This window comes from Oryzias latipes, chromosome 23 (genome assembly GCF_053564925.1).
Source record: "Oryzias latipes strain Hd-rR chromosome 23, Olatipes_Hd-rR_3.1".
Classification (NCBI taxonomy): domain Eukaryota; kingdom Metazoa; phylum Chordata; class Actinopteri; order Beloniformes; family Adrianichthyidae; genus Oryzias; species Oryzias latipes.
This window is the reverse complement of record NC_136259.1, coordinates 22155925-22182079: the sequence shown is the minus strand read 5'-3', so window position 1 is coordinate 22182079 and position 26155 is coordinate 22155925. Positions and strand designations below refer to the sequence as shown.

At 36.8% G+C, this 26155-nt stretch overlaps 1 protein-coding gene and 1 long non-coding RNA gene across 8 annotated transcripts in view; one reads left to right on the top strand and one right to left on the bottom strand.

The window, feature by feature from the left end:
* Window positions 1-3715, top strand: part of LOC144989465 (uncharacterized) — a 51435-nt gene extending 47720 nt beyond the window's left edge. The window contains exon 5 of the long non-coding RNA XR_013653671.1: window positions 3587-3715. This is a non-coding gene — a long non-coding RNA (uncharacterized LOC144989465). The remainder of the gene's footprint in view (window positions 1-3586) is intronic.
* The window catches only part of syt1a (synaptotagmin Ia), a 215574-nt gene that overhangs the window by 129782 nt on the left and 59637 nt on the right, over window positions 1-26155 (bottom strand). For all 7 annotated transcript variants that reach the window (XM_078941964.1, XM_078941959.1, XM_078941961.1 and 4 more), the window contains exon 2: window positions 15826-15882. Coding sequence is in view for 2 of the 7 variants with exons in the window: in XM_078941959.1 (XP_078798085.1) it covers window positions 15826-15882 (57 nt within the window). In the remaining 5 variants the exon portion in view is untranslated. The remainder of the gene's footprint in view (window positions 1-15825; window positions 15883-26155) is intronic.

Here is a 26155-nt window from a genome sequence, read left to right as displayed (position 1 = left end):
CAAAAACATGCTTAGGTGTAAATACAAGTGTGTGATTTTGGCCCTGCGACAGACTGGCGACCTGTCCAGGATGTCCCCCTGCCCTCGCCCACGAGTGGCTGGAATAGGCTCTGGCAGCCCCGTGACCCCAAATGAGACCAAAACGGCTTTAGAAGATAAATGAATAAAGGTTTTTACCCAGTTTGGGTGTGAATCTCTCTCCTTAACTTTTGTGCAAAAGGATACATGCGCAGTGCCTCGTCCCTTTAAAGATCATATTATTTCACATTTTATTTTGAAGCTTTGAAGCGCAAAAAAAAGGCAAAAATTAATAATATAACTAAAGTAAAATGTTTAAACATTTGCAGCAACAAATATTTATGTAGTGTTATAAGATTTATTAAAATATATCAAGTTATTTTTTATAAGACCATCATAATACTAAATAAATGCATAGGTTTGCCTTTTATGAAACACTGGTTCCTGAAAGTTAAATAAAGTACGACTAACACAGCAGGTGATACTGTTAATGTAAAAACACAACAACATTAAAGAAAAACAAAATATCCTATATGAGAGGGTAAGGAAATACATTTTTTCTAATGTCAGTACACACCCCAATGACTACTTTGATCAAATGCTAACTAAAATTAAAGAACATTAAATCTGACTAAAACCACTTACCGGTAATCTGATGGGGAAAAGAAAAGTCACACTGGAAAACCTTTAATAATGAGAAACAGATAAAAAATAAACTATAAATAACCGATATATGATTTTATTTATTGAAGCTTTCACATCAAAATAAATTAACCCAAAAAAGTGACACAAACTGAAAAAAACGAAAGGAACACAAACAAAAACAGAACCTTTATTTTTGAATACATTTCATATCAGCAGAGTTCGTGAAACCTTCTGCTCTTGGGGGCAACCAGCCTGGATCATATGAGTCATGTTCACAGATGTAAACATCTTTATGGAATCCTGGGTAACTTCCGGAACAGGAGCGATACGATCGCTGTGCATTTGGATGGCCGAATACGATTTGACCGAGCATGACTGCGTCTCAGTTATTCATTCTACTGTTCATCCTCTATTGGAGTCGACAAAGCAAACATGACTGTTGCACACCGACTGAAATCCCTGAGATAACCCACAACGTCTCAGCGTTACACATCTGCATGAGTAGGTAAGTAATGTATTTAAGTCACAATAACAAGCGAAGATGGGGGGGCCATTCAGATTTGGACCCACTTCCGTTGAGAAAGGAATTGTTTGTGTGCTTTTTAGGAAAACAGAGAGACATTGTGGTAGTTGTGACCGAAGCATGACTCCCAAACATACGACAGCGCTGTGATCCCGTCCTCTTCCGGTTTATCACAGCAGAGTGAAGAGGCTCATGTTTGAACAAGAGTGTCCTATGAACTGTGTTCATGTTTATGAGCCAGTTTGGACATGCAAACTAAAATTGTTGTGTGTGGCGTGTGGTGTGGCGTGTGGTGTGTGTGGGGGGGGGGGGTCTCCATGGTGACAGGAGCAAAGGAGCCTGATGCAGATGGGTAATGCTTTTTGCTAGAAGTCCTGCAAGAGTATTACTGGGACACAAATAGTTCAAACTAGTTTTTTTCTCTCTGCCGATTTAATACTTTTGAAAATGTGTAAAAAATGTCTAATTTTTGCATTTGCATTTTTGCATTTGGGACACAAATGAAACAGGGGTTTTGCTATTTTTGTATAAGGGCTTCAAAACTATCCTTTATAACTCTTTTTTTGCCTCTGTAAGTTTTTGTAAATCAAGTTCAGGACCAATCAAATTTGTTATACATATTACAACAGACCATTCAATGCAATTCCCTCCTGAGGGGGAAAGCAAAAATTGAGTATTAGGACTAAACCATTCCGGTAACAGAATGACGGTCACAAATATCACAACTGCCCTTATGGACGGATACGAGCAAACCTGTGTGGGACACAGAGGTGACTCAGATAAAATACGGTAGAGCAAAAATGATCAAATACTTTTTATCTACGGACATGCTACATGTGACAGGTCATAGGAAATACTTATGTATAGGTGAAGTAGGTCAAATTCAGGCACAACATACGGATTTTTCCTTTATTTAACCTACAAAAATCTTCTGGACGGCTCTAGAAGCCCGTTAGCTGTTCTGACAAATGCAAAAAATGAGTAAATTAGACATTAGGAGTGTTGTACCATTCTACAGGCATCCTCCAGGCACTTTTGTATCACGTGCACACCGCTTGTGTGTGCAGAATTAACATGGTCAGTAAGGAGCCAGTACTCGCACCTTACTAACCACTAGAGTGTTGGGTAAGGACAGCATTCGCCTGTTCGTCATAAGTACATCCAACTGACATTATCCTTACAATTACCTCAAAATACACTCACCACACACGTCAATGGTACGTTCCATTTTCATACGGTCTTTTAAAGTGGTCGTGAACATCAGCTCCCTTTAAGATGTGGCCCCTCTCTATGACTTGACGGGTCCAGATAACCTAAAAAACCTGTAGCATCCATACGGGTCAGCCCCCCACACAGGTGCATGTGACCTAATGATACAAATTCCTACATGCATGTAGATCATGACAAAACACCACAGTACAGGTTACCAGAACTACTCAAGTACAAAAAAAACATTCTATAACAATGATATAAATATTTTACTGTCACTCACTGAAGTCTGATAGACTCAAAAGAAAGGTGTACAAGACAGAGGTGAGACCAGCTCTGCTCTATGGGTTAGAGACGGTAGCAGTGAGACAGAGACAAGAGGCTGAGATGGAGGTAGCGGAGATGAAGATGTTGAGGTTCTCCTTAGGAGTGACCAGGTTAGACAGGATAAGGAACGAGTACATCAGAGGGACGGCTCATGTTGCCTGTGTTAGCGACAAAGTCAGAGAAGCCAGACTGAGATGGTTTGGACATGTTCAGAGGAGGGATAGTGGATATATTGGTAGAAGGATGTTGGAGATGGAGCTGCCTGGCAGGAGGGCAAGAGGACGGCCAAAGAGGAGATACATGGATGTCTTAACAGAGGACATGAAGTTGGCTAATGTTAGGGTAGACGATGTTCATGATAGAGTGAGGTGGAAAAGGATGATTCGCTGTGGCGACCCCTGATGGGAAAAGCCGAAAGAGAAAGAAGACTCACTGAAGTCTGATAGAAATGTCTTTTGCCAATATGATTTTTATTTTTATTTCAATGCATCTACAGACCAGGTTTTCAGATTGTCTGGATAGCACTGAAACAAAAAACATGTTTATGCATGTATTTTTTTTTTACAAGTGTTGTCTGCATTGCTAATCACACATTGAACCCTAGCGTCTTGACTCTGACCAGAAATGCATATTTATCTGCAGCCACAAAAAGAGAAGTCTGGACATTAGCATTAGAAAGGAGTCTGCAACCCCAGAGCCTTTAATGCTCCCCTCCTGCTCAGATTTGATGATCAAAGCTAAACCAGGTTTGCAAAAGAGCTTGACTTCAAGGGCAAAGATGTACACAGACTTCATCTCTTCTGGCTTTCCTTTCAAGACCAAATTGCTCTTTTATTAATTTCTGCTGCCTCTATCCAATTACAGAAAACAAATTCTTGGAAAGAAGCTCGCCGCTTTGTCAGAATGTGCGAGGGAACAAGGTGTGCTTGGAGGCGCTGAATGATGGTGCAAAAGACAGCAATTTTCTTCTGGAATACAAACAGAAAGGTGGGGAGAAGAAAAGAAAAGTCTGATGACCTGCAATGAGGGACATGTTGATTCTCTGCAGTGTCAACCTGACCCCTGTTGTGACAATTACTCTATTTGGACTCAAGCAGGCTGGAAAGCTTTTGGGCTGTGGACCTGAAACACTCTGGAATGTGTTTACAACTTTCCCGTGATGCTGAAGTCACACAGGACATTTTCAGCCTGGTCACTTACTAGTATGAACACTTTGTGAAATGCTGTGCTACTAAGACTCCATTTGCACATGTTTAAAAGGTAGCACACTTTAATTACACAAATTAAAGAATAATAAGGGTGTATGTCTACATTGCTGTGTTCATTAAATGTACTAGAAGTAAAACATTCGCTTGACGTTTGAGAGTAAAGCAAGTTATACTAGGACCTTATCACGTTTCTTAGCTGATCTGCTCAACAACGCAGCTTTTTAGAGGAGAAATTATTCTTAGAGGTGTGAAAACTGACGCAGTTCTCCGAAATAACAGCAGTATTAGGAGGCGTTTTGTTACCTAGCAACAAAGCTACTTTGACGCAGTGCTTATGGTGAATTGGTGAATTTACACATAAATGAAAGGCGAGGTGCGACAGTTTCAGACTGAAACAGATGAAGTTTCCCGCTGTTAAGTTTAAAAATTCAATTCCGATAATTTAGTTGTTATATGTAAAAAAAAAAGGATACATAAATATCAGTGTATATATATATATATATATATATATATATATATATATATATATATATATATATATATATATGATTAAAAAGAAGCTAATTACTCCAAAATGGAAAAATATTAATAATACATTGTTGACTTTTGTGCATTGCAAGAACGAGTGGGGGGAAACAAATATAATAATAATAATGATAAAAGATAAAATGGTTCGTTTCATTTATCTTTCATAAAGACCAATTCAGCGGAAAATGGAGTTTTCAACATGTTCTTGCTGCATGATGGAGGACATATGTATAGAAAATTGTTTAGTAGTTCTTTATTCAAATAGTTGTAAATAAGGAGCAGGTAAAAACTGCTGTTAGAAAAAGAGCATAGTTTAGAGGGTGTGGGCTAAAAAAATCAAAATCATAATTAAAAGGCCACTGGAAACATTTCTAGAGTAGCCCAAAAGATGATCTGGGTGGGTCTTTAGGCGACTATGAGACCAAGTCGACTCAACAGAAAAGTGTCTTGTTGCATCTGTTTACTAATCACTAATAGAACAGTGTAGTGAACTTCCTTAGAATGTAGTTCTTCAACCAAAAGTCAAAACTACAAATTAAAACTGGATAAGAGTGATGTGAGGCCTCCTAATGCGAAAAATGAAACCACAAAAATACACAATGAAGCCTTCAATTGGACCAGAGGGCTGATTCCCAACAACACCTGTGAAATGATGGAGAAACGGATCAACACGCATATTCACATCAGGCGGACTTCCAATCCAGCTCTTGCAACAGAAATCCTATTGGCACAAGGTTTAATAACAGCCAGAGTCAAGAGCTAAGAAGACATTATGACTGTGAGTTGAGCCTTGTGGTCTTTTTAAATATTTTCCTGCCAAATTGAGTTTGCTAAACACACATTTCAGCACAAATTACATTTGTCTGTGTGTGAACTATTGAGAGGTTAAGGCAGAGACATCCATACCGCCTACTGTTAATGAAAAGCTCCCTGAGAACTCCAAACTCCTCAGTCTTTCACTATTTCCTAATCTAAATGGAGTGCATCCAAAAACACAAATGTGCATTTTTTTAAAGTAAAAAGCAAACAAACAACAAACGATCCAAAACCCTGGAAAACTCGCTGTACAATGCAGAAAAATAGCAACTCTACATATGTCTTATGTAAAAATGCTACACTCAGACATTTTAAACAGAGCTGTATTTTATGGGACGACAGGATTATGCTGGATTCGAAAGGAAACAACGAAACAAGGAACGATAGTTAGATCTGAGCCACGCTGCTTCTTTTAGGTTCACATCGAGATCTGAAAAGAAAATGGACTCATTTAGTCGATGGGTTGCTGCAGGCAAGAAAAAGAAAAACATTATTCTCCTTGGTGACAAATTCAATGTATGGTTGAGAATAATGAGTAAAGTTTAAGACAAATGCAACATGTTTTAAATCTGGAAAATGTCATGTATGATTTAGAAAGAAAACAATTGTGAAGCTTTAACACACGCAGTAACTCTTCAACAGTTTAATCAACGTCAATCCGCGGATTCTGACATGGAGAAAGGAGGCAACACTTATCAATAAAGTTGATCCTAGTAAAGTATTGGTAAAGTGTGGAAATTTAGGCAGAGACCCTTTTCTCCACGTCACAATCTGTTTATTACGTAAAGGTTTTACTAAGTGTCTCATTTCAGCACAGAGCTGCTTTTTGATGCATTAGAATTCAGTGGAATTACATTAATTAAGTCCATTAATTTAAAGTATTGCAAATTAGTGCAGAGCTGCTTTTTTCCACATAGGAATCTGTTGAAAGGCATGCTGGGAAATTAGCAAGGCTAATGAAAGTGAATTGGTTCCAGATCTGTGCTTCTTTTTCCAGTCATTTTCTTGACTTTAACGTTTTTGTGTTGGTGTAGTTTTTGTCTTTGTTGCACCAGATGCTCTCTCACTGTCCCTCATACTCAGTTCACGTTAAGCTGCTGTGCGTGTAACGACAAAGCCGACTCCCCAGCTGCACTCAGTATAAACCATAGAGGTTGAAAGAAAGTTAAACAAAAAAAAAGAACACGGCTCCCAGAAAGGAGCCGGCTCTTAGAGCCGTTTCATTCGCGACCAACCCATAAGTCTGAGCCTTTTTAAACATCCAGTTTTAATCTGTTGCGATCCATCATGATTTGAATTGGGAAACACTCAGAAACGCAGTTTTAATGTTTAATTTCTTGCAAAATGTCCTTCATTATTGGAAAAATGCCACAAGAATGTTACAAACACCAAAAACAAGATATTCATTGCAGTGTTAAAAAATGCAGTTTAGTTTTGGTTGCAACAGTGATAAGATATTTTTCTAAACGAGGCTTAAACAACAATCATAACTGCATGAATTTGTATTATTTTTAGTCATTAAAATGTGACATTTTAATGTAAACAGTATAGCAAAAACAGTGAAATAGCACTTTGCATATAAATATATACATATTATGTTTTTTTGTCAAGTTTTGTCAAAATCTGTTAATATTACTTTATTTTGATAAAGACAGAACATGCTTTGTGAGGGATTCATTTATAAACTTGAATAAAACAGCAGAAAGAGTCTCAGACGGCTTGGTTTTTAAGGTATCAATAAGCAGAACAGAAGAGAAGCAAACAGGGTCTGTCTTTTGTATGTCATATCTCCTCCAGCCCCTGGTGACCGCAATGTGTCTCATGTGCTTTGGCTCACAAAAGACAGATTGGCACCAAGGAGCCAGCGGACTCGGGGCACCATGGGAAATGGCTTCCTGTGGCCATTTTAAACATGCTAGACCATCCTCCCTCATGTGCGCTCTTCTGTTTAGCTCATCCAGGGGGAGTTTTTTCTCCATCACAGATATCATAAAGCTGCTCTGACAGAGAGGAGGGATCCTGGAGGATGGTCACAAAACATGATGTGGCACCCTCCAGCGCACAAAAGGAACATGATGGGCGAGAAAAAAATATTCAGAACCCTGAATTCCTGTATCTAGAAAGAAAAGCGATTGGTGACGAAGATGACATCTTGAACTACTCCAGTTTCAGTGCTACAAAAGAAGCCTTTTTAAATGAATGCATCTTATGTTTAAACTGCTGCCTTTAGGGGGCGCAACTTTCATCTAATCCCATTTCCTCCTCAGTACCAACAACCACATTCACGTCCTCCTTCAGTGCATCCATGAACCTCATCTGTGGTCTTCCGCTGGACCTCTCTCCTGTAGTTAAAACCTCAGCATCCTTTTACCAACATCATCACTGTTCCTCCTCCGAATGAGTCTAATCAGGGGTCAACGACCTTGAATAATCAAAATGCCATTTGGACCCATTTTTCTGAAAAATAAAAACACTGGCAGCCACAATTCCTTTTGGAAATATAAACTAGAAGAGATAAAACCCATCTTACCTTTAATTCAATGCATAGGCCAGAGGTATGCAACCTTTATTATCAAAAGAGCCATTTTGCCGCCTCTTGTACTAAAAAAAAGAAGAAAAAAAGCACACTTTTTTCCTCCTCTTTTTCATTTTGTCGTTCATTCAACCAGGAAGTTTATTTTTCTTAACAAGCTCTGTTATGTTTTCGCAAAATATAACAGAGCTTGTAGAGCTTGAGTTTTTGTTTACCGAAAAGGAGGGTCTAAGGGCCGGGATGCCCAGTTATGTTCAGCCTGTTTAGTTAGTTCAGTTCATATTGAACTCTATGTATTCATGATCTTCATGATTTTATGTTTACTTTCCAATTACTGGTACGAAGCCCATTGAGACGACTATTGTTGGGATTTTGGGCTACACAAATAAAATAAAATTGAACAGACAAAAAAGTTTTTTCCTGGACCTCACCTATTATTTTTCAGACAAAAGTGTATTTAAGTCTGTACAAAAATAAATTAAACACTAATCTGAGACAACTGGAAAAGTAAACACCCTGTGTTTACAAGAATTTTGTTCAAAACAAAAGCAAACAATTAAATGATATAAAATCCTTTTTAAATCGGAATCTAAACACAATCTAAGCACACCTGTTCTAAGTAAATCAGCAGTGGCTGGAAATCGCCTATCATTCCCGATTCTATCCATCTTCATCACTCCTAAAGAGAACCTCTACATCTTCATCTCTGCTACCTCCAGCTCTGCCTCCAGTCTCTGTCTCTCAGTCACTAAACCAGCAACATGGCGGCTCTCATCACAGTTTCTGCACCTTTTCTTTCATTCTGGATGAGACACATTACACCAGAAACATTCCCCCTCTCCCTTTTTACACTCCTCTTCACTCCCCATTGCTCTGGACTCTTGACCCTCAGTGTTTAAAGTTCTCCACCTTCTTCACCTTTGCTACCTCAACGTTCCACTTCAGTTTCTCTCATTTACACACAGTCCTGCTGCTGCTGACCTTCATTCCTCTCCTTTCCAGAGCAAACCTCCACCTCTCTAGATGTCCCTGCTATCACATCCTTTTATTCAAGAAAAAGCATGTAAGACCGTAAGACGATGCACACACCGGATCTGTTAAACAATACAATACGTTAAAAAGCCAACAAAACTCTCTGTGAGGGTGTGCCGTCCCTCCTCCACCCCATCCCCACCTGGAGGTTTACATCAATTACCAAGATTTAACAAATCCTAAGGTGTTAGTTAAAATGATTAATATTTACTAATATGATTCTTTCAGAAAGCACCAAATGTGACAAAGTGAAATGTAGAATTTAAAATACTGAATGTTTAACCTGTCTTGCAGGTTAAAAAAAAAAAAAGAAGTTATTTCTAAATTAGTTTGAGATCTACAAAAGTCACTGTTTGACTAAAGTATGTGCTCGATTTACGGTACAATCAATTTTCTGTCTTTGCTCAAGCTACATTATAACTTCATTTAAAAGTTAATTATATTTACATTTGAAAAGCAATGTGTGTGGAAGGATACTCAATTAAAGGCTGCCTTCAGTACACAAATTAGAAACCATGGCAACTTTATGAGCAGTAGAACTGAAAAAGGGCTGGATGTACATCTTTAACACGCATCTCTCAAAAAGCAGTCAACATTTTATGCCTTCTGTTTAAACTTTGAGTTAAAAAGATAATGAAAGCCTTCGTGCTCTACAGTGTTAAGCCTTTATAAAACAGTATTTTGCCCCGTATTTGCTGGGGCCAAAGAATATCCCTCACCGAGCCATACCATAACATTGGAATGTTGCTCAACATCGTTTTTTATGTTTTTATCCAGAGCAGCAGACTGTACCATAGGGTACTTTATAACACACATTTGGAGTGCCACTCTGTTTCGCTGTGCCTAAAAACTGTTCCCTCCTTCATTGTTTAAGTGTGAGAGGGCAGTGTGAGACCCCCCTTCGCGGTAAGGAAAAACTCCTAAAAAAAACGAATCCAGAAAAAAAGAAAAAACCTCAGGGGTGTCCACATGAACGAGGGACCCTCCCCCGGGACGGACAGGCAATGTACCAGAACTCTTAGAGAGAATTAGCTTATCTAACTCCACAACTACATATATAAAGTCCAGCATATGGGGGAGGATCCCTCCTTCATGTGGCAACCCTGAGGTTCCTTCCAGATTCCGTTTTTTTTAAAGAGTTTTTCCTTACTGCGAAGGGGGGTCTAAGGGCAGGGATGCCAGTTTAGTTTAGTCTGTTTAGTAAAAGTTTTAGAATTACCCCATTGAGTTCTATGCATTTATGATCGTTTTTGATTGTATGTTACAAGACTTACAAAGCCCACTGAGATGACTCAGACGATGAATTTGGGCTATATTAATAAAATTGAATTGAATCGCTACCAAACAGAGGCATGGAGAACTAAATGATAAATAAATGATCAAGAATAAGGGAGAGAAGGAGAGTATAAGTAGGCGAGAATAGGGGAACGAACCCCAGTGCACCATAGTTACCCCAGATTTAAACTTCTAGCAGCTACTAACAACTTTATTGTTACTGTTAAGTTTAATTTAAAAAATGAACAGCATAGTAAATATTCTCTGAAAACTAGCTAGTCTGATAATAAGCCTGTCCAAAGAGGAATGTTTTCAATCTAACTTTGTAGAAACTGTGTCGGCCTCTCTTTCATGAGCTGGGAGCTTATTCCATAAAACAGGGGCTTGATGACTAAAGGCTCTACCTCCAACTGTGCTTTATAAATTCTAGGAACCACAAGCAGTCCTGCATTTTGCACCTTAAGTTCAGAGGAGTCACGTGACAAATCAGCAAATATTGAAACACAAATAACCGGGGCAACACTGTAGTGTAGAGTCTAGATTTGTGTCTCAAGTCTTTGTTCTGAGTGGTTTAGGCTGTAAAAACGTCTCGTTTCCCCCCTAGAATTAAAGCATTTCTTTCATAAAGTATGATACAACAAATCAATTAAACTTCTTATTTAATTACAGTTCAAAATATCATTTTAAAAGTCAAATAAGAATCCAGTCTGTCCGTCTCCGATTATCAACCTACATAGATTTGATTCAATGAAAATGGCAGGAAATGAAATGGTGGCACTGCAAGATTAAAAATGGAACAACACCTGCCATCATTTTCTCCTCTGAAAAAGTAATGCTGCTAAAAGGAAAGAAGATTTCTTTTTGTGCTGGCAAACCTCAAGCAAAAACAGTCATTGAGAATGTGGCTGATTGTGGACTAAATTCACTTTTTTATGAAAACATGTTAATAAATAAATAATTCTTCCAAATCTGGCCACACCTGACTGAGATGAAAACAATTAACATGCAGCAGGCGTTGGCACTTTGAGAGTCTTTCACAAGATTTTTCTAATATGTATGATTTTCCCCTTATAATTGGAACTAAATATGTATTTATCTACTATGATAATGTCCCTGAAAGCAAAGGCACAACTAAAATAAGCAATTTGATAGCAACTTTTGCAATTAAATTCAATAACAATAGATGAGAAAGCAGTTTACTGTTTGCTTTAAAGACCACATACACTTGCCATTAAAAAATACTTGTACTTGTACATCTCTTCATCCTCTTGGCTGTGTTAACCCTTTCATACTACATTCACAGCGGGCTGAGAAAGCTGCGTACAAGTGAGCTCTTCTAATGAAAAGTCCATTTAAACGCGCATATATGCTCGTTTCAGGCTTCCGCGTCCAAAGCTCTTTTGTTCACACGTCGATATGCAAGTTTTCAGTCGGTTTTTGGACTCTACGTACAAAATGCGCTGCTATCGAACATGCATCAAAAGTTAAACGAAATGAACTTTGACCAGTCAAAATATCAAACTGTGAAAGAAAAACTTGGAGCAAGACTTACGGGATTTACACTGCTTCGACATTTCGCATTAAGCCTCTTCCAACTGTGAGTACATGCGCTAGTATCGGGTAGTGACAGCCCAGTTTGAACACTGTAGGCTCAAAGCGTTTTAAAGAATGCACGTGCAGTGCATTCACATGCCGGTGTGTAGGTAGCATAACACTAGAGATGTCGCAGGTGACATCTAAATAACCCACACTCTTCGACCCACCGCAACTCTTCAAATGTAAACATGATCAACGTGAATCAGCTGATTCTGACACAGAGAAAAAAGCTCATTTTATATCGACTTATGGTTTAATTAGAAAAACTTCCATTTTTACTTTTGCAATTGTAGAAAATTACCATCACACATTAACATAATGGGGAAAAAAAGTTTTATTTTAGAAAATCAAGTACCAGGGAGGATTCTTAATTTTCTTCCTTCCGATCTTACTGCACCCATTCACATTATATGCAATTTGTCTTGGAATATTGATGTAAAAAGACAATGACAAATTTCACATTTAAATGAACAGACAGTAGCATTAATCAGAAAGTTACAACTTCACAAAGTTGTTGACATTATCAATTATAAAAACTCATTTTTGGAGCCCTGGCTTTCATCAGCCTCATCCACTGGGGCTGCAGAGCACTGCATGTTTTAAAGGGCAACAGCGAGACAACTACATAAATAATGCTGATTGGCTAAGGAAAATTAAATTTGATGGAGGCAAATCAGAGGCAGAGGTGGCAGGACGTTTGCACACAAGGTGAAAACACACCGCTGCACACAAAAACACAACTCTCAGCGACTCTGAGACAGAGAAACGTCTTTTTTAAGGCTGTGTTTATCAGTTTGAAATACAGACATTCCCTTGTTAAAATAAAAATTAGCACGTCTGCAGGCAAAATGGATTTAAAAAAGACAACCTGTTAGTAACTTTCTTTGATAAATTACTTTTATAATGCTGACGTATTTGAACTATTAACTCCAAACACTTTCTTTCCTTAAGTAATCTTCTTAACAGTGGTGGCAGGGTATGAAGGATGATTTATGTTTGCCTGTGGAAACTGGGTCAAATATCTCTGCAATAAGCCGAGGTTTGAGGCGTAAACTTCAGTGAACACCAACAACTGGAGGTGGGAAGTGCAAACTCCATCAATCACTGACAACAGCTAAGACAGATGCAGCGATCATCATCACTCAGAGCCCATTGGGAGCTTTTACAAATCAAATCACACAGCTAACAAGTAATTTATGCAGAAAAAAAAGTAGACAGAACATTCAGTTACAAAGAAGGAGAATTTCTCAAGAATAAACTGGTGCCACTGAATCCATGTATATTAAAAACATATTTTTGTGCCTATACTATATCTGTACATTTCAGGAAAACAAAGCTACCACTGTTGGAAGAAACCACTGTTTTTTTTTTCTTGAACAACATCCATACCATGCCTTCTGATGTTATTGCATGAAACCTGAACTCACCTTGAAAATCAGAGGAAGCCTGAAGACTTTGAACGAAGCTCTTCAACTTAGAAGATCCCATGTTTGGACTTTAGCACAACCAAAGTTTCAGGAGAGCAGAGTTGTTCAGAAAACAAAGATGCTGATTGGTTGTCTGGTACTAAAATGATCAAAGTACTTGATGTTTATAAAAATGCAACAGTTTGAATATATAACAAAATATATACATATATACTGAGCCTGTGTCATGACATTAAAAAACGAAAATTTATCTCGTTCCCACAAATTAATATCTTGTTCGCACGAAATAATATTCCGTTCCCACGAAATAATGAATTTGTACGAATGAAATAATTTTTCACGTTATAAGTCATTCATAAACATGGATATGCTCTCCGTCCGGCAGCAAAAGCCGCTTTCAGCAGTAACTCAAGTGTCTCTGTGACCCACATACGTTCAAGAAAGGAAAAAGAAAAAAAGAATGATCAATTTATTCTCCGGACATAGCACCTAGCTCCGCTGCAGAGCTCTTTAGCTTGTCTTGCCGGCATTCGGGCACCTGGCTGGCGGGTAGTCAGCCAGCCACGTTTCCCCATAATGCATCTGGACCAATCACTGTGTCCCTATTACTGTAGCGTAACAACAAGACAAATGATTGTCTGGTTGTGATACATGATGACGTACATAGCTTGTAGCCTACTAGCCTTCGGATGTAAAGTGACTGCTAACGAGTATGATGCTTTTGTAGAGCTTTTTAAAATAAATAAATCTGATCTCTAAACTTCCTCCATGTCTTCAATGCAATGTAATGAGACACACACAGACAGAAAAGTGAAGGTATCTGCTGTAAATCCAACTATTGCTCACATCCGTATTTATAAAGCCAAGACCTAAGAGCTATGTCCGGTAGGCTAACAGGCAATCCATGTTCATGAATGACTTATGACGTAAATGATTACTTTGTCCGCACAAATTAATTAATGCGTGGGAACGAAATATTATTTTGTGGAAACAAGATATTAATTTGTTCGCACAACTTAATTATTTCGAGCGAACGAAATAGTATTTCATGGGAACGGAATAATATCTTGTGGGAATGGAATATTATTTCGTGCCATCAAGACATTAATTTGTGGGAACAAGTTATTAATCTGTCGGAACAAGATATATTTTAGTTTTTTGATGTCAGGAACGTGCTCCGTACATATATTTTATGAACATTTATGTGTATTTGTTATATAAATATATAACAAAAAAGAAGAAATAAAACTGATCTGTGACTGGCTAAGCTAAACATTAGCTACTAAAGATAATAGATATTTTGCTAACAACAAAAAAGAGGAAGCTCTTAAAAAGAACAGTGCACTTCCCTGCCATTATTTGAAAATCAGCACCACAAAATTGTGAAGAAGTTCTGTAATTAATGTCATTTTTGGCCTCTTCATGACTATTTATATTTGAAGCTTTAACCCTTTACCATCGTAGCATTAGCTTCACTCTGGACGTTTTTTGAGCTATCGTTACTCTTTAACCGTTTACACAGCTACTGTAATGCCGATGGATGCTGAGAAAAGCAGCTTTGGACCAATATGCAACACTCTACTGCCACTACAGAATCTGTTTCAATTCCATCAATTGTGTAAAAGGTCAAAGAGTTACAATAATTCAAAGAGTGTCAGTCATTTCCTGCTGCCTGCAACAGCGCCAGTGTTAAAGGGTTATTACCATAGGTTTTCTGTTTGCCAAAACTCAGACAAAATCTGATTTCTATTTTGGCAAATTTAAGAGAATGTTGCGCTTTGAAACAGCTCAGTCTGTGTCACAAAAGAGAGCTTTTTCAAACATTTTTTTTTCTTTTGGCTCCTGACTCATCTCGATTTGAATAAATAAAATACTCAGAAATGCAGTTTTTTTGTCTTAAAATTATTTTTTTTATGTCCTCCGTCATGAGAAAAATGCTACAACAACACGTTAAAAGAACAAAGAAAAAACAATTTCCATTGGAGCGGGTCTTTAAATGATAAGCAAATTCTTCCAGCAATTTCTGCATGTTTTGTCTTTACTTCTGTTTGTGACAGAACCTCTTATTCACAGAATTTACTATGAATTGAACTTACAGCCACTTTTAAAACTCCTTCCTTTGATTTAAACAAAGACAAAAAAAGGCCACACATCAGTAAATTGTAATAGTTATGGACAAACTTGAAATGTCTTCATAGTCACCACTGTGCTGGCATAAGAAAATTGCTTTCAGTTAAGCATAATTCCAACCTTTTAAATGCTGCTTCACCTAAAGTGACGATGGATGACTCTAACAATACTGAGGGAAACATGAGAGGCTGAATGGCCGCCCCAGACCTGCAAGCACAGCTGACTTTACTCCAGTCAATTAACACAACGCTTTCGGGACTGCAGACTCAGGGGCCATATTGGAGCCTCTATGCTGTCCATTCGATTGTGAGCCTCCAGATCTCATTAAAGGCAGCAACAAGGCAATGTCTGCATCTGAAATGAGCCCAGAGACCATCAGGCATCCTGACTCCGTACCCCATGTCCATGGGTCAGAGGCAACTTTTTGTAAATACAATCCTTCTATACTTAGAAAATACACCCATGGGGCAAAAATTGCAATTTGGGATTTCATCAGGAGTGAAACCACAAAATACAAATATAGGTTGTGTCAGATGTAATGAAAAAAAGAACACTCACTGTATCTTCTGTCTAAGGAGGGTTCTTCCGGTTTTTCTTCTTTAAAGTAGCAGATCACTGAAAAAACACAAACATTGAGGTCAAAATCTACAAATAAAAACACAAGAACAGTCAAAGCTGCTCAGAAATATGCTGACTAAGACGATAACACAGGTGGATGATGAAACGTTTCCCTGAAGATATAAAGAAATAGTTAAAGGAGTCCCTGAAGACACAAAATTCCATTTTCTTCTCAACCACAATGTCCAGCATTAGCCACACATAATTAATTATACTTTTGAATAAAAGCTAGAAGTGCCTGAAGGCAAATGATTTACGGTATTTAAGTATTAGTTGGCACTAATTAACACATCTGAGAAGTAGTAAAATATAAAGAACCAATCTCTCAGTGAAAGAAAAAGTGTTAAGAAATTAACACTTTTAACACAAATTGATCCTTTTCTGGGGGATTTTGGTCACTTTAAAGTAAACTATTTTTTTACATTTTCATTAAAATGCCAAGTTTTACCTTTAAAAATCATAAACTCAAAATATGACATGGTACTATTGCAATTATAATTTAAAAAAAATGTAGATAAAAATCGTATTTTTGGTTGGTTTTGAAGCATGCTCATTCTCTCTGAAACTAAGTTTAACACTTCGGCAACTTTAAGTTACAATGATTAGTTGTAAAGCAACAATTTTATCTTCATTATTTTTGTAAAGAGTAAAGAATCTGAATTCTTCCCCTACCCCTCCGGCTTCTCCCTATCCCTAATTGTAGGGGTAATGCTGGCCGAAATAGTTTTTTGAATGGGAAATAATAAGAATAATCCATGTTGCGAGGAGGAAAAACGCATTTCTTCACGTGGGTGTGTTCTAAAAGCTTAGATGTTTAATTAAAATGTAAGCTATGACTTTTGGTTTTAGCCTGACTTTTTAGTCATCAAACCGATGTGGATTTTCTGAGCGCTGGCAGCTAGGTGCTAAAGTGGAGGACCAGGGACTATTGATGACGTCATCGAGTCGGACTGACATCCAAATCAGAAGACACTATTTTTTAGTGTCTTGTAAGTGTTTGTTAAACTCTCTGTTTGGAGGGCAAAATGTGAAGGTTGGGGAAATATTTGGATTCGACCCAAATAATATAAATACTATTTCATCTGAGGCTTATTTTTTAACTTAGTTTGACAATGGGGCCTATTCTAACAATAAGGATGCTTAACAATTCTGTACTACCACACCCATGAAAAATGTGTTTGTCCCAAAAACCACTTTTATAGCCCTCCCTACCAAATTGGTCTTTCTGCCAAAAAAGCGAAATATCATGGTGCCCCCCCCCCATACTTCCCTGTTTCTTCTTCTTAAGATAGAAACATACAGATGGAGAGGGAAAACAAGAACAGAAACAGCCTTGTTCATTGATTGGGAAAGCCAGAAAATCAGTACTAGAATGGTCTGGCTGTCTTCCAAAAGATGATGCTGTGAAAGATATAAACAGCCACTAATTAGCAGCCGATATTTACCAGAAGACAGCAGGAGGGCTCCGAAAGCCAAATCTGTGCTTTTACTGAAAAGGTGTTTCATGAATGTGCAACAGACATGTGGGCTCGGAAACAAACAGCTCACTGTCCACCTATATTCCAAAAATAGAAATGAAATGTCTCAGGATACAAGTCAGGCTCGATGACAGTCATCGACACCCAAGAAGCAAGGTGAAGAGAGCTCGAAGGCAAATCTATTTTTTGCAGTGACAGGGCGAAAAACAAGTTCTTTACTCGCAATGATGCACAGATAGCAATCAATACTAAAAATCTCCACTATATGGTACTCATATACAGCAGCAATAACACCAACGGGGTCCTTTTCTCCAAACGCATTGAGCCCATGATGCTGTAGAACTTTTTACAATGGCATGATTTATTTTCCTTTCTGGACGTAAAGCAAACTTTGACATTTGAGTTGAACAGGAAAAGGTTTCAAGCTTGTATTTCTGAGATCAACTTTATATATTATCGATAATAAGGTGAATTTCTCATTCTCATTTTGGCAACCCACTAGAAAGTCAAACCTTTAACACCAGAGTTCACACCAGCAACAGAAGATAATACACGCTATTTAAATTATAGAAACTATTTGGATAATCAGTTGGTTTTGGATTCCACACGTCCATCACATCATTGCCACATCACTACCAAAGCTGAGTTCCTAAATGATCGACACAAAGTTATGCTTTGCCAAATTTCAGATATTTGAACTCTGGAATATTGTGCCAGTTTTTGACCCCTCTTTAGAATTTTTACACTTACAGCTTCAGGATGAAGAAAGAAACCCAAACAACAGAATGTTGGTCCAAATTTTAATGATTAGTTTGGAAAAAAAACAATAAATTAACCAATAGATTTGTTGGAAACAACATTTTTTAGATTCAGTGTTATTCTACGGCTGTTCCTCATTTTGTGTCGCACAAAGATTTCATGGGCACAATACTCCTGCACTGTCCGCTCAGCTCTAGTCAATGGGCAACAGTCTAATAAAACACACAGTATTGTATTCAGGCTTGTGTTGTTTTTTTCAAATCATGACATCTATTTAATAAGAAGTCTTGTGGAGACCAGTGTTTAGGAAACAATGGTGTTTTGTGTTCAGCAGCAGGAACACAAAGCTAATATCCTGCATGGAGATATTACTGCTGAGGAAGGGGGAGCTTTGATCACTCTCCCAGCCTCCATACAGTTTGAAGGCTTTATGGAGCCTCTTTCATAATTTCGCTGCTTTCTGGGAACCTGACGGCCAGCCTTGACAACAGCCAGATTTGAGGCGCACATGCATTTGGCTCGACGAGTTTGGCAGAAATACAACACAGAGGCTGTTGGCGAATCGCAAAAAAGATGAATAGTCCAAAAGTCTGCCAAACCTTTGCACAGGGGTATTTGTGTTTGGAGTATAATGAGGCTGCAGTATGAAGCTGTCTAGTACACTCTTGTTTCTGTTCTTTGCATGCTGATACTTATTTGCTATTTAAAAGGTCAAATTTAGAATTTACAGCCCCACTTATCAACAGAAAGATTAGATTTACATTAGAGTAAGAAATAATAAGGCAAGCCTATCCTTACAGAAATACAGAAAATGCTCAGTCTTCTGCATTTCTACAGGCACAATAGATGGTGAACTGCACTACTGTAGTCATTTACCATATTTTCCGGAATATAAGTCGCCCTTTTTTTTCATAGTTTGGCAAGGGGTGCGACTTATACTCCACAGCGACTTATATTAGAAATAAATTGAAATAAATACATTGTTAACCCTCCTGTTATGTTCATTTGTGAGGAATAGAGATGATGTTCCTCTGTCAATTTGTTGTATGAGGTATGTTAAGTGACTCAGAGAATCAGCAAGTTTTACAATAAGATCTTGAAGGCTAACAACATAATATTCTATTTTCCAATGATTTCATAGATTCAGAAATGCAATAAAAATGACAACTGTTTCTACAAATACAGGATGAAAACAGAGTATTATTTGGCCAATGATGCTTCATGAAAGGAATAAATAAATAAGTATGCATGAGAAAGAATTACTGTGAAATTATGAGATAAACAGTCTGCTATGATTGTGTCATATGAGGTTGTGGAACTTATTAGTTCTTGGTCTCAGATTTTGCCAAATAAATGTCCCGTCAAAATGCGACTTATCTGTGTTTTTTTCTACTTTATAATGCATTTTTGGGCTGGTGTGACTTATACTTCGGAGCGACTTATAGTCCGAAAAATACGGTAAACTGTAAAAGCCAGTCACCAGGTTTTGATCAACCTGTATTTTGAAGATTTGTGATGAGTTAAGATCCACTCCAATGAAAACTGTTTTTAACATGTTCTTGTGGCATTTTTCTGAAAGACGTATATAAAGAAAACGTAGCTCAGAATTGCATTTCTGTGATTTTTTTTGTCTTCAAATCATCGTGAGAGAGGAGCAGATGAAAAAATTACAGTTTGAAAAAAATCTGATTTGTGGAATAAAAAGTAGGCATTAGGGGTCACAAATGCTCAGCAATGGGGAGGAGAAAGAAGGCGGGTTGCTCTGCGCCAACGGTCCCACCCAAAACTGATGGTTTAATGAACTACTGCCGCTCTGCAGAAACTATTTTTTTTAGAAGAAAACAGTTTTTGATTTTGGCTAAAAACTGCACATTTATAATTAAAAGACCACCGAGAACGCTTTAAAAAACAGCTCAAAAGAGGGAGAGGGATTTTATAACTTTCTGCTGTCTGCCGAGCCTGGAACAATAATAAAATGCTAAATCTGCCTGGTTTATTTTGTAGAAAAGAAACAAAGATGAATCTCTGCTGTCAGACACTTTATGATCTGGTGCTCTGTCTAGTCGTGCCTGTCAGTCAACATTTCTCATCCAACATCAAAACATTTGCTAATCGTGCAGCTGCAGATGCCAGAGGGAAAAAATACATTCATTAAAAAAAAAAAAAAAGAATTAGCCTAGTGCATTGTGCCTGTAAATCATGCTGCCTGAGATGTCTCTTTGACATCAGGATAAACCAAACAACAGTTAAACTTTTTGCCCATTTACTCTACTGAATGAACAATCACAGCTAAAAGCTCACAAATGGAAAATGATCTGTTAAAAAATACTATGAAAAAAGGCATAGCCCGTGTGATGCATCCGTAGCTTTGCTCCGTTTCAAAGGGGAACGAACGTAAGCTGATGAAACGAGGCTTGTAACATTGATTATGGAGATTAGTACAACACGTTTCCTCCTCAAACCACTAAAGGCTTTGCGTGTTCGTGGATCAAAGTCAACAGATAAAATCTAAGTTGCAAGGGAGGCAATATCTAATTAGGCCTGACCCCGGTACAGGGGAGAGGACCCAGGTTCAGCCAGCAGCACAGCAGTATTGGTTTGAAGAGATTTCTCAGCAGTGGATCAAGCAAACAGTTGCTACCTTGGAGCCAGTGGCTGAGTCACTGTGAGCATTAGAACAACACAAATGTGAGTGTAATTAAATGAAGTAATGTTCTTCCACTTTTGATAAGGAATTGAATCCTTTTTGAAGCAGACACTATATGTTAGAGTCACAACACAAAGTCTGAAACACTTGGGGTAAAGCAGAATGCCCTTGAAGTTGGCACTCGATTAAAAATATCTAATCGTATTCAGATGGTCTCCCTGCATGATGATGACACAGCAATTGCAAAGTCTTTGAGCTTCGCTCTTGAACTGTAAATTGTTGACTTAGCTTCATAAACTTCTGTGTTTTTTCTACAAAAACAGGGGAAGTACCGATTTATTTAACTAAGCAGAGAATCCTTACGGCCTCAAGAATAAAGGAGACGAGAGATAAGCAGACTCTGCAGAACGTGAAGCATCACAGGCTTTATTACATGAGACAACCATGACCACTGATGGAGGACTGCCACGCTCAACGCTCACCTCTCTGATCAGACCGACCTTCTTTGAGCTTTGCTTTTAAATTAGAGTTACAGTTAAATAACCGACGAGTCATTTCATGCTTTTTGAATTTGAATTATGGTTAAAAGTATTACAGGGGCCTCAAAAGTAGCTAGAATTGCTGTCTGTAAGTACTACTTTTTGATGACAAAGGTTTTTATTTACTGGTAGTAGGGGTACTAAATTAGCACTCGCGAGCATTTTTTTTTATCTTTGGCGAGTGAAGTTAGAAGGCCAACTGTAGCAAATGTTTGTGCTAAATTAGCCATGCTTATTAGCCCTCCTTTTGGTGATTTTGCTTCTTCTCTACTGTGTGGGGAACACAAGCGAAAGGGATACAAGAAAGTCGTATTTTGACATTTCTGCAGATATTCAAATACAAAATAAGTCCATATTGGCAGCACTTTAGCCAATTCAAATGCCTGTGGAGTTTCATTAACCCTTTACTACCAGAACTGTCGCCAACGTCTTGCTCAATTAATGTAAACTAATTGATTCTGACGAGGAAAAGGGAAGCTTTGTGCTGTTATGCAACACTTTACACTATTAAACGTCAAAATTTAGCTAGCTCACGTAATCACTTCACTATTGTAAAGCGTTGCACATCAGTGCAAAGCTGCTTTTCTCTGCGTTAGTATCCGTTGAAATTACATTAATCATATCAACAGTTCAAGAGTTGAGGTAATTCAAAGAACGTCAGGGTAAAAGGGCTTCATTTCAGTGATAATTGGGAAGCATGTTTTTATTTTAAATCTATTTAATGCACCCTTGATGTCGGAATTGTTTACTACGATGCAAATTCAATAGCCCAGAATTTTTGTTTTTTTCAAAACTTGTATTTTTGACAAGCGTTTCTCTACCTGACATCCATGTTACTGTAGGCATGCTATTAAAGCTTCGAGATGGCGACTAATTAAAAGTGCTACATGATTAAAACTTGGCAGAAAAGGGGATAAACCTCTCTGATGTTAATGTAAAATTGGGCATGGTTTCTGCACGCAGATGGCACATGAATGGCAAGTTAAGAAAAGAGAGAAAGGATCTCACTGAGCCGTCTTTTTTTTTTCTCCCCAACACCTACTTAAGCAGTCCTGTTTTAGTGGTTGCTAGGAAACACTCAGTGTTTCACTTAATCAGTGAGAGATGGGGTGTGTGAGCCCAAAGTTAGACTTTCGCTCAGAGGCAATTATAAATCTCTTTCACGACATCTTAGAAATTAAAGCCAACATCTGACATAAGGCTACTGAAGCGACTTCATTTAGTGCATTAGTTATATGCATTGAAACAATTTCTGGCATTGCAAAATTAAACTACTTAAAAAACAGCTTCTTTTACATACCTTTTTAGATTAAAACTAACTCAAATTAAGAAATAACTTTTAATGATCCTTTAAAGTATAATTTTGAACTGCTAACATTTGTGTGATCAAACGCTAGGACAGCTGCTGAAGATTTTTTGAGATGTTTTGACAGGAAACGCATGGAAATGATTATGGGAGGAAATGAACCCCAGCAGAGTAAATAAAGAAATTCTTAGAGTAAATTAGCTCTGGAATTGCTTTATTGGTCAATAAACATGTGTTTTTGCATTTAGATAACTGGTGCTGTTACTGTGTCACTGCAATTTCATTACTAGGAAATGGAAACAGCCATTTGTGAGCCTATTATCAGCAGAAATGGCTTTCTGTTAGTCAACGTGTATGAATGCATTTGGAGTCCTAGACTTTTTTCTATTTTAAAATATCTTACTACTTCGATTATGCTATGTCAGTCTTTCAGGTGTTGATAATAGAGGAAAATGGAATCAATATTCTTTTATTTTTTCACCAGTAGCTGTTGGTTGGTCTACAAAAACAAAACATGATTGAGTCAAAACATGACAAAAAATGAAATGCAAAAAGATGACGAAAGGAGGTTCGACATCAAGAAGCTAAAATCAGTTTATACTGATAGCATAAATGAACCAGAATTGAAAAAATGTTGGTTGGCAATTAAAACAAGGTGTGAAAACTTATTGAGGCAATTTTTCAACTCAAAAAAGCAAAACAAACCAACAGAAAATGATTATCTGGTTATACTCATCAATAGAATGAAAAAATGAAAAAAAATGAATGAATCAATATACTCATCAATAGATGCATTTTTTTTCCTTTTTTGTATGTAGTGTGAGCCCTGTCGGCCACCGTACATTTACATTACCTTTGTAGTTGTGCAAATCGGATTTACAATAATAAATGTACTTAATGGAAAGAGAAAATAAAGAAAACAAAGAAAAATTATTATAAACACAAAAAAAAAGAAATATGAAGACATATATTATGAACAATTATACAACTACACATATTTGAAAAGGAGTGAGAAGTATAAACTTATATAAACTCACCCTGTTTACCTCATCAATATTAATTACATTAGCAAGCAGCTTCTTCATTTATATATATTGTTTTATAATATAATCTATATAACTATAAAATATAACTTTTAAAGAGTACTGTCATAAATACTGAGCATGAATTATTATTGAAAAATACTATGCGCATAATAAGATAAAAATAATATACACATTTATTATTTACATATGTATACATACATACATACATCTGATATCCATCCAATATATTTGAATATCGTTTTAAAATAATATTTTTTTTATCTTATTTTAAACAGTTTTATGTTTGGACATTGCTTTATTTCTGCTTCTAAACTGTTCCACAGTTTTGCTCCACAAATAGAAACACTGAAACATCATAGAATATAAAGTGATTTATGATTTAGGACAGATTTTGTTTTTATTTAGCATTGATACCCTTTGAGACAATTTTGATTGTATGTATTTGATAGGTGGCTTCCTACTTAGTTTATCATCAATTACAACACCAAGGAATTTACATTCATATATTCTTTCAAGTTCTACCCCATCAATCGTTACATCAATGTGCATATTTGTTGTACAGTTACCAAACAACATATTTTTTGTTTTGCTCAAATTCGATGATAATTTATTAATTTTAAACAATATTTTCTACTTATTCATCTCTTTAGTTACATCTTCCAATATTTGTATCATCTGCAAATAGTACTAATTTAAATATTTCAGATACTTTACATATATCATTAATATACAAAATAAATAACTTGGGGCCCAACATTGACCCCTGTGGGACACCACAATCTATGTCCAAACATGCTTAACAAACATCTCCCAGCTTCACAAAATGCTTTCTCAAACTCAAGTAGCTTCTGATCCAGTCTAACACTATCCCTTTAATACCATATCGTTCTAATTTATTCAGCAATATATCATGATTAATAGTGTCAAAAGCCTTCTTTAGATCAATAAAAATTCCCCCAACATATTTTTCTGATCGATTGCATTTGTGGTTTGCTCTAAAAAGTCTATGATTGCAAAGGATGTTGATTTGTGTGCTCTGAATCCGTGTTGACTGTCACTAAGAAGTTTGTGCTTTTCAATAAATGCATCCAATCTACATTCAAAAAGTTTCTCCAATATTTTGGATAACTCTGGTTTTAAGGATATGGGTCTGTAGTTTGTGAAGTGGTGCTTGTTCCCAGTTTTATACAGCGGTATGACGTTGGCTTTTTTCATGCCGTTTGGAAAGGAACCTGATTCAAAAGATAAGTTACAGATGAACACGAGTGGTTTCAAAATACCATCAATAACTTTTTTTCAATAAAGCCATATCAATGTCATTGACATTAGTTGAATGTTTGTTACTCATCTTTTTTACTAAGTCTTATATTTCCTATTCTATGACACAACTGAGAAACATTGAACTGGGATTCCGACTGAATAATTCATGGTACTGGTTTCCAGATGGTCCTGAATCAGAGTGTTTTTGCTGCTACGGGTCCAACATTTACAAAATACTGAGTAAAGCTTTCAGCCACATCCTCCATCTTGTAACTTTCCTTTTCATCATAAATAAAGTATTTAGGATAACTATTTTTTTCTTTGGCACCCTTTCTAAGAATTGCATTAAGAATGCTCCAGATGTTTTTGATGTTACTTCTGTTTTCGTCAATGAAGTTATAATATTCTTTTTTGCATCCTCTTATAATATTGGTTAATTAAATTCTGTATTTTTTATATCTGTTTCCTGCATCTTTAGTTCCTTGCTTTAAAAACTCTTTGTGGAGACAGTTTTTTTTTTACAGGCATTTTGTAGCCCCTTTGTGACCCAGGGGCATTGGCTATAATTTGTTTTTCTTCTAAATGCTTTAATAGGACAATTTTTATTAAATAATGATTCAAATATTTTTAAGAACCATTCATAAGCCTCATTAACGCATTGTTTTTTGTAAATTTCATCACAATTTTAGGCTAATAAATCATTTTTGAATACATTTATGGATTCCTCACTTTTAACCCTTCTGTGCTGTGTTGACTTGTTAAACTCATAATTTCTGTAATTACAATCATATACTGTAAACACTAGAAGATGGTCACTTATATCATTAATTAATAATCCTTAAACTGTTTTCTTTTCAATATCATTTGTGAATATATTGTCAATTAAAGTTGCACATTAGTTTGTAATTCTTCTGGGTCCTCCCCTATTTTAGAAACAAAATAGAAACTATGTGAAACGAAGGAAACAACCTTCTGAAATAATTGGTATTATTTATTACAACCTGATACCGAGAAGCACTAATCATTTTTACCCAATGACAAACTAGTAATGCAAAAGCTAAAAATGATTGTGCATTTGCAAATGTCCTCATAGAGACTCCAGATGAAAAATGTACAAGTGTGGACGTAATGCAATATTTGATCCATGCAAAGCCACTTGGTTGTTACTTGTTACAGTTAAAAAAATTGATAGATTTTAAGATTTATGGATCATGGATATTCATTAACGCTGCACC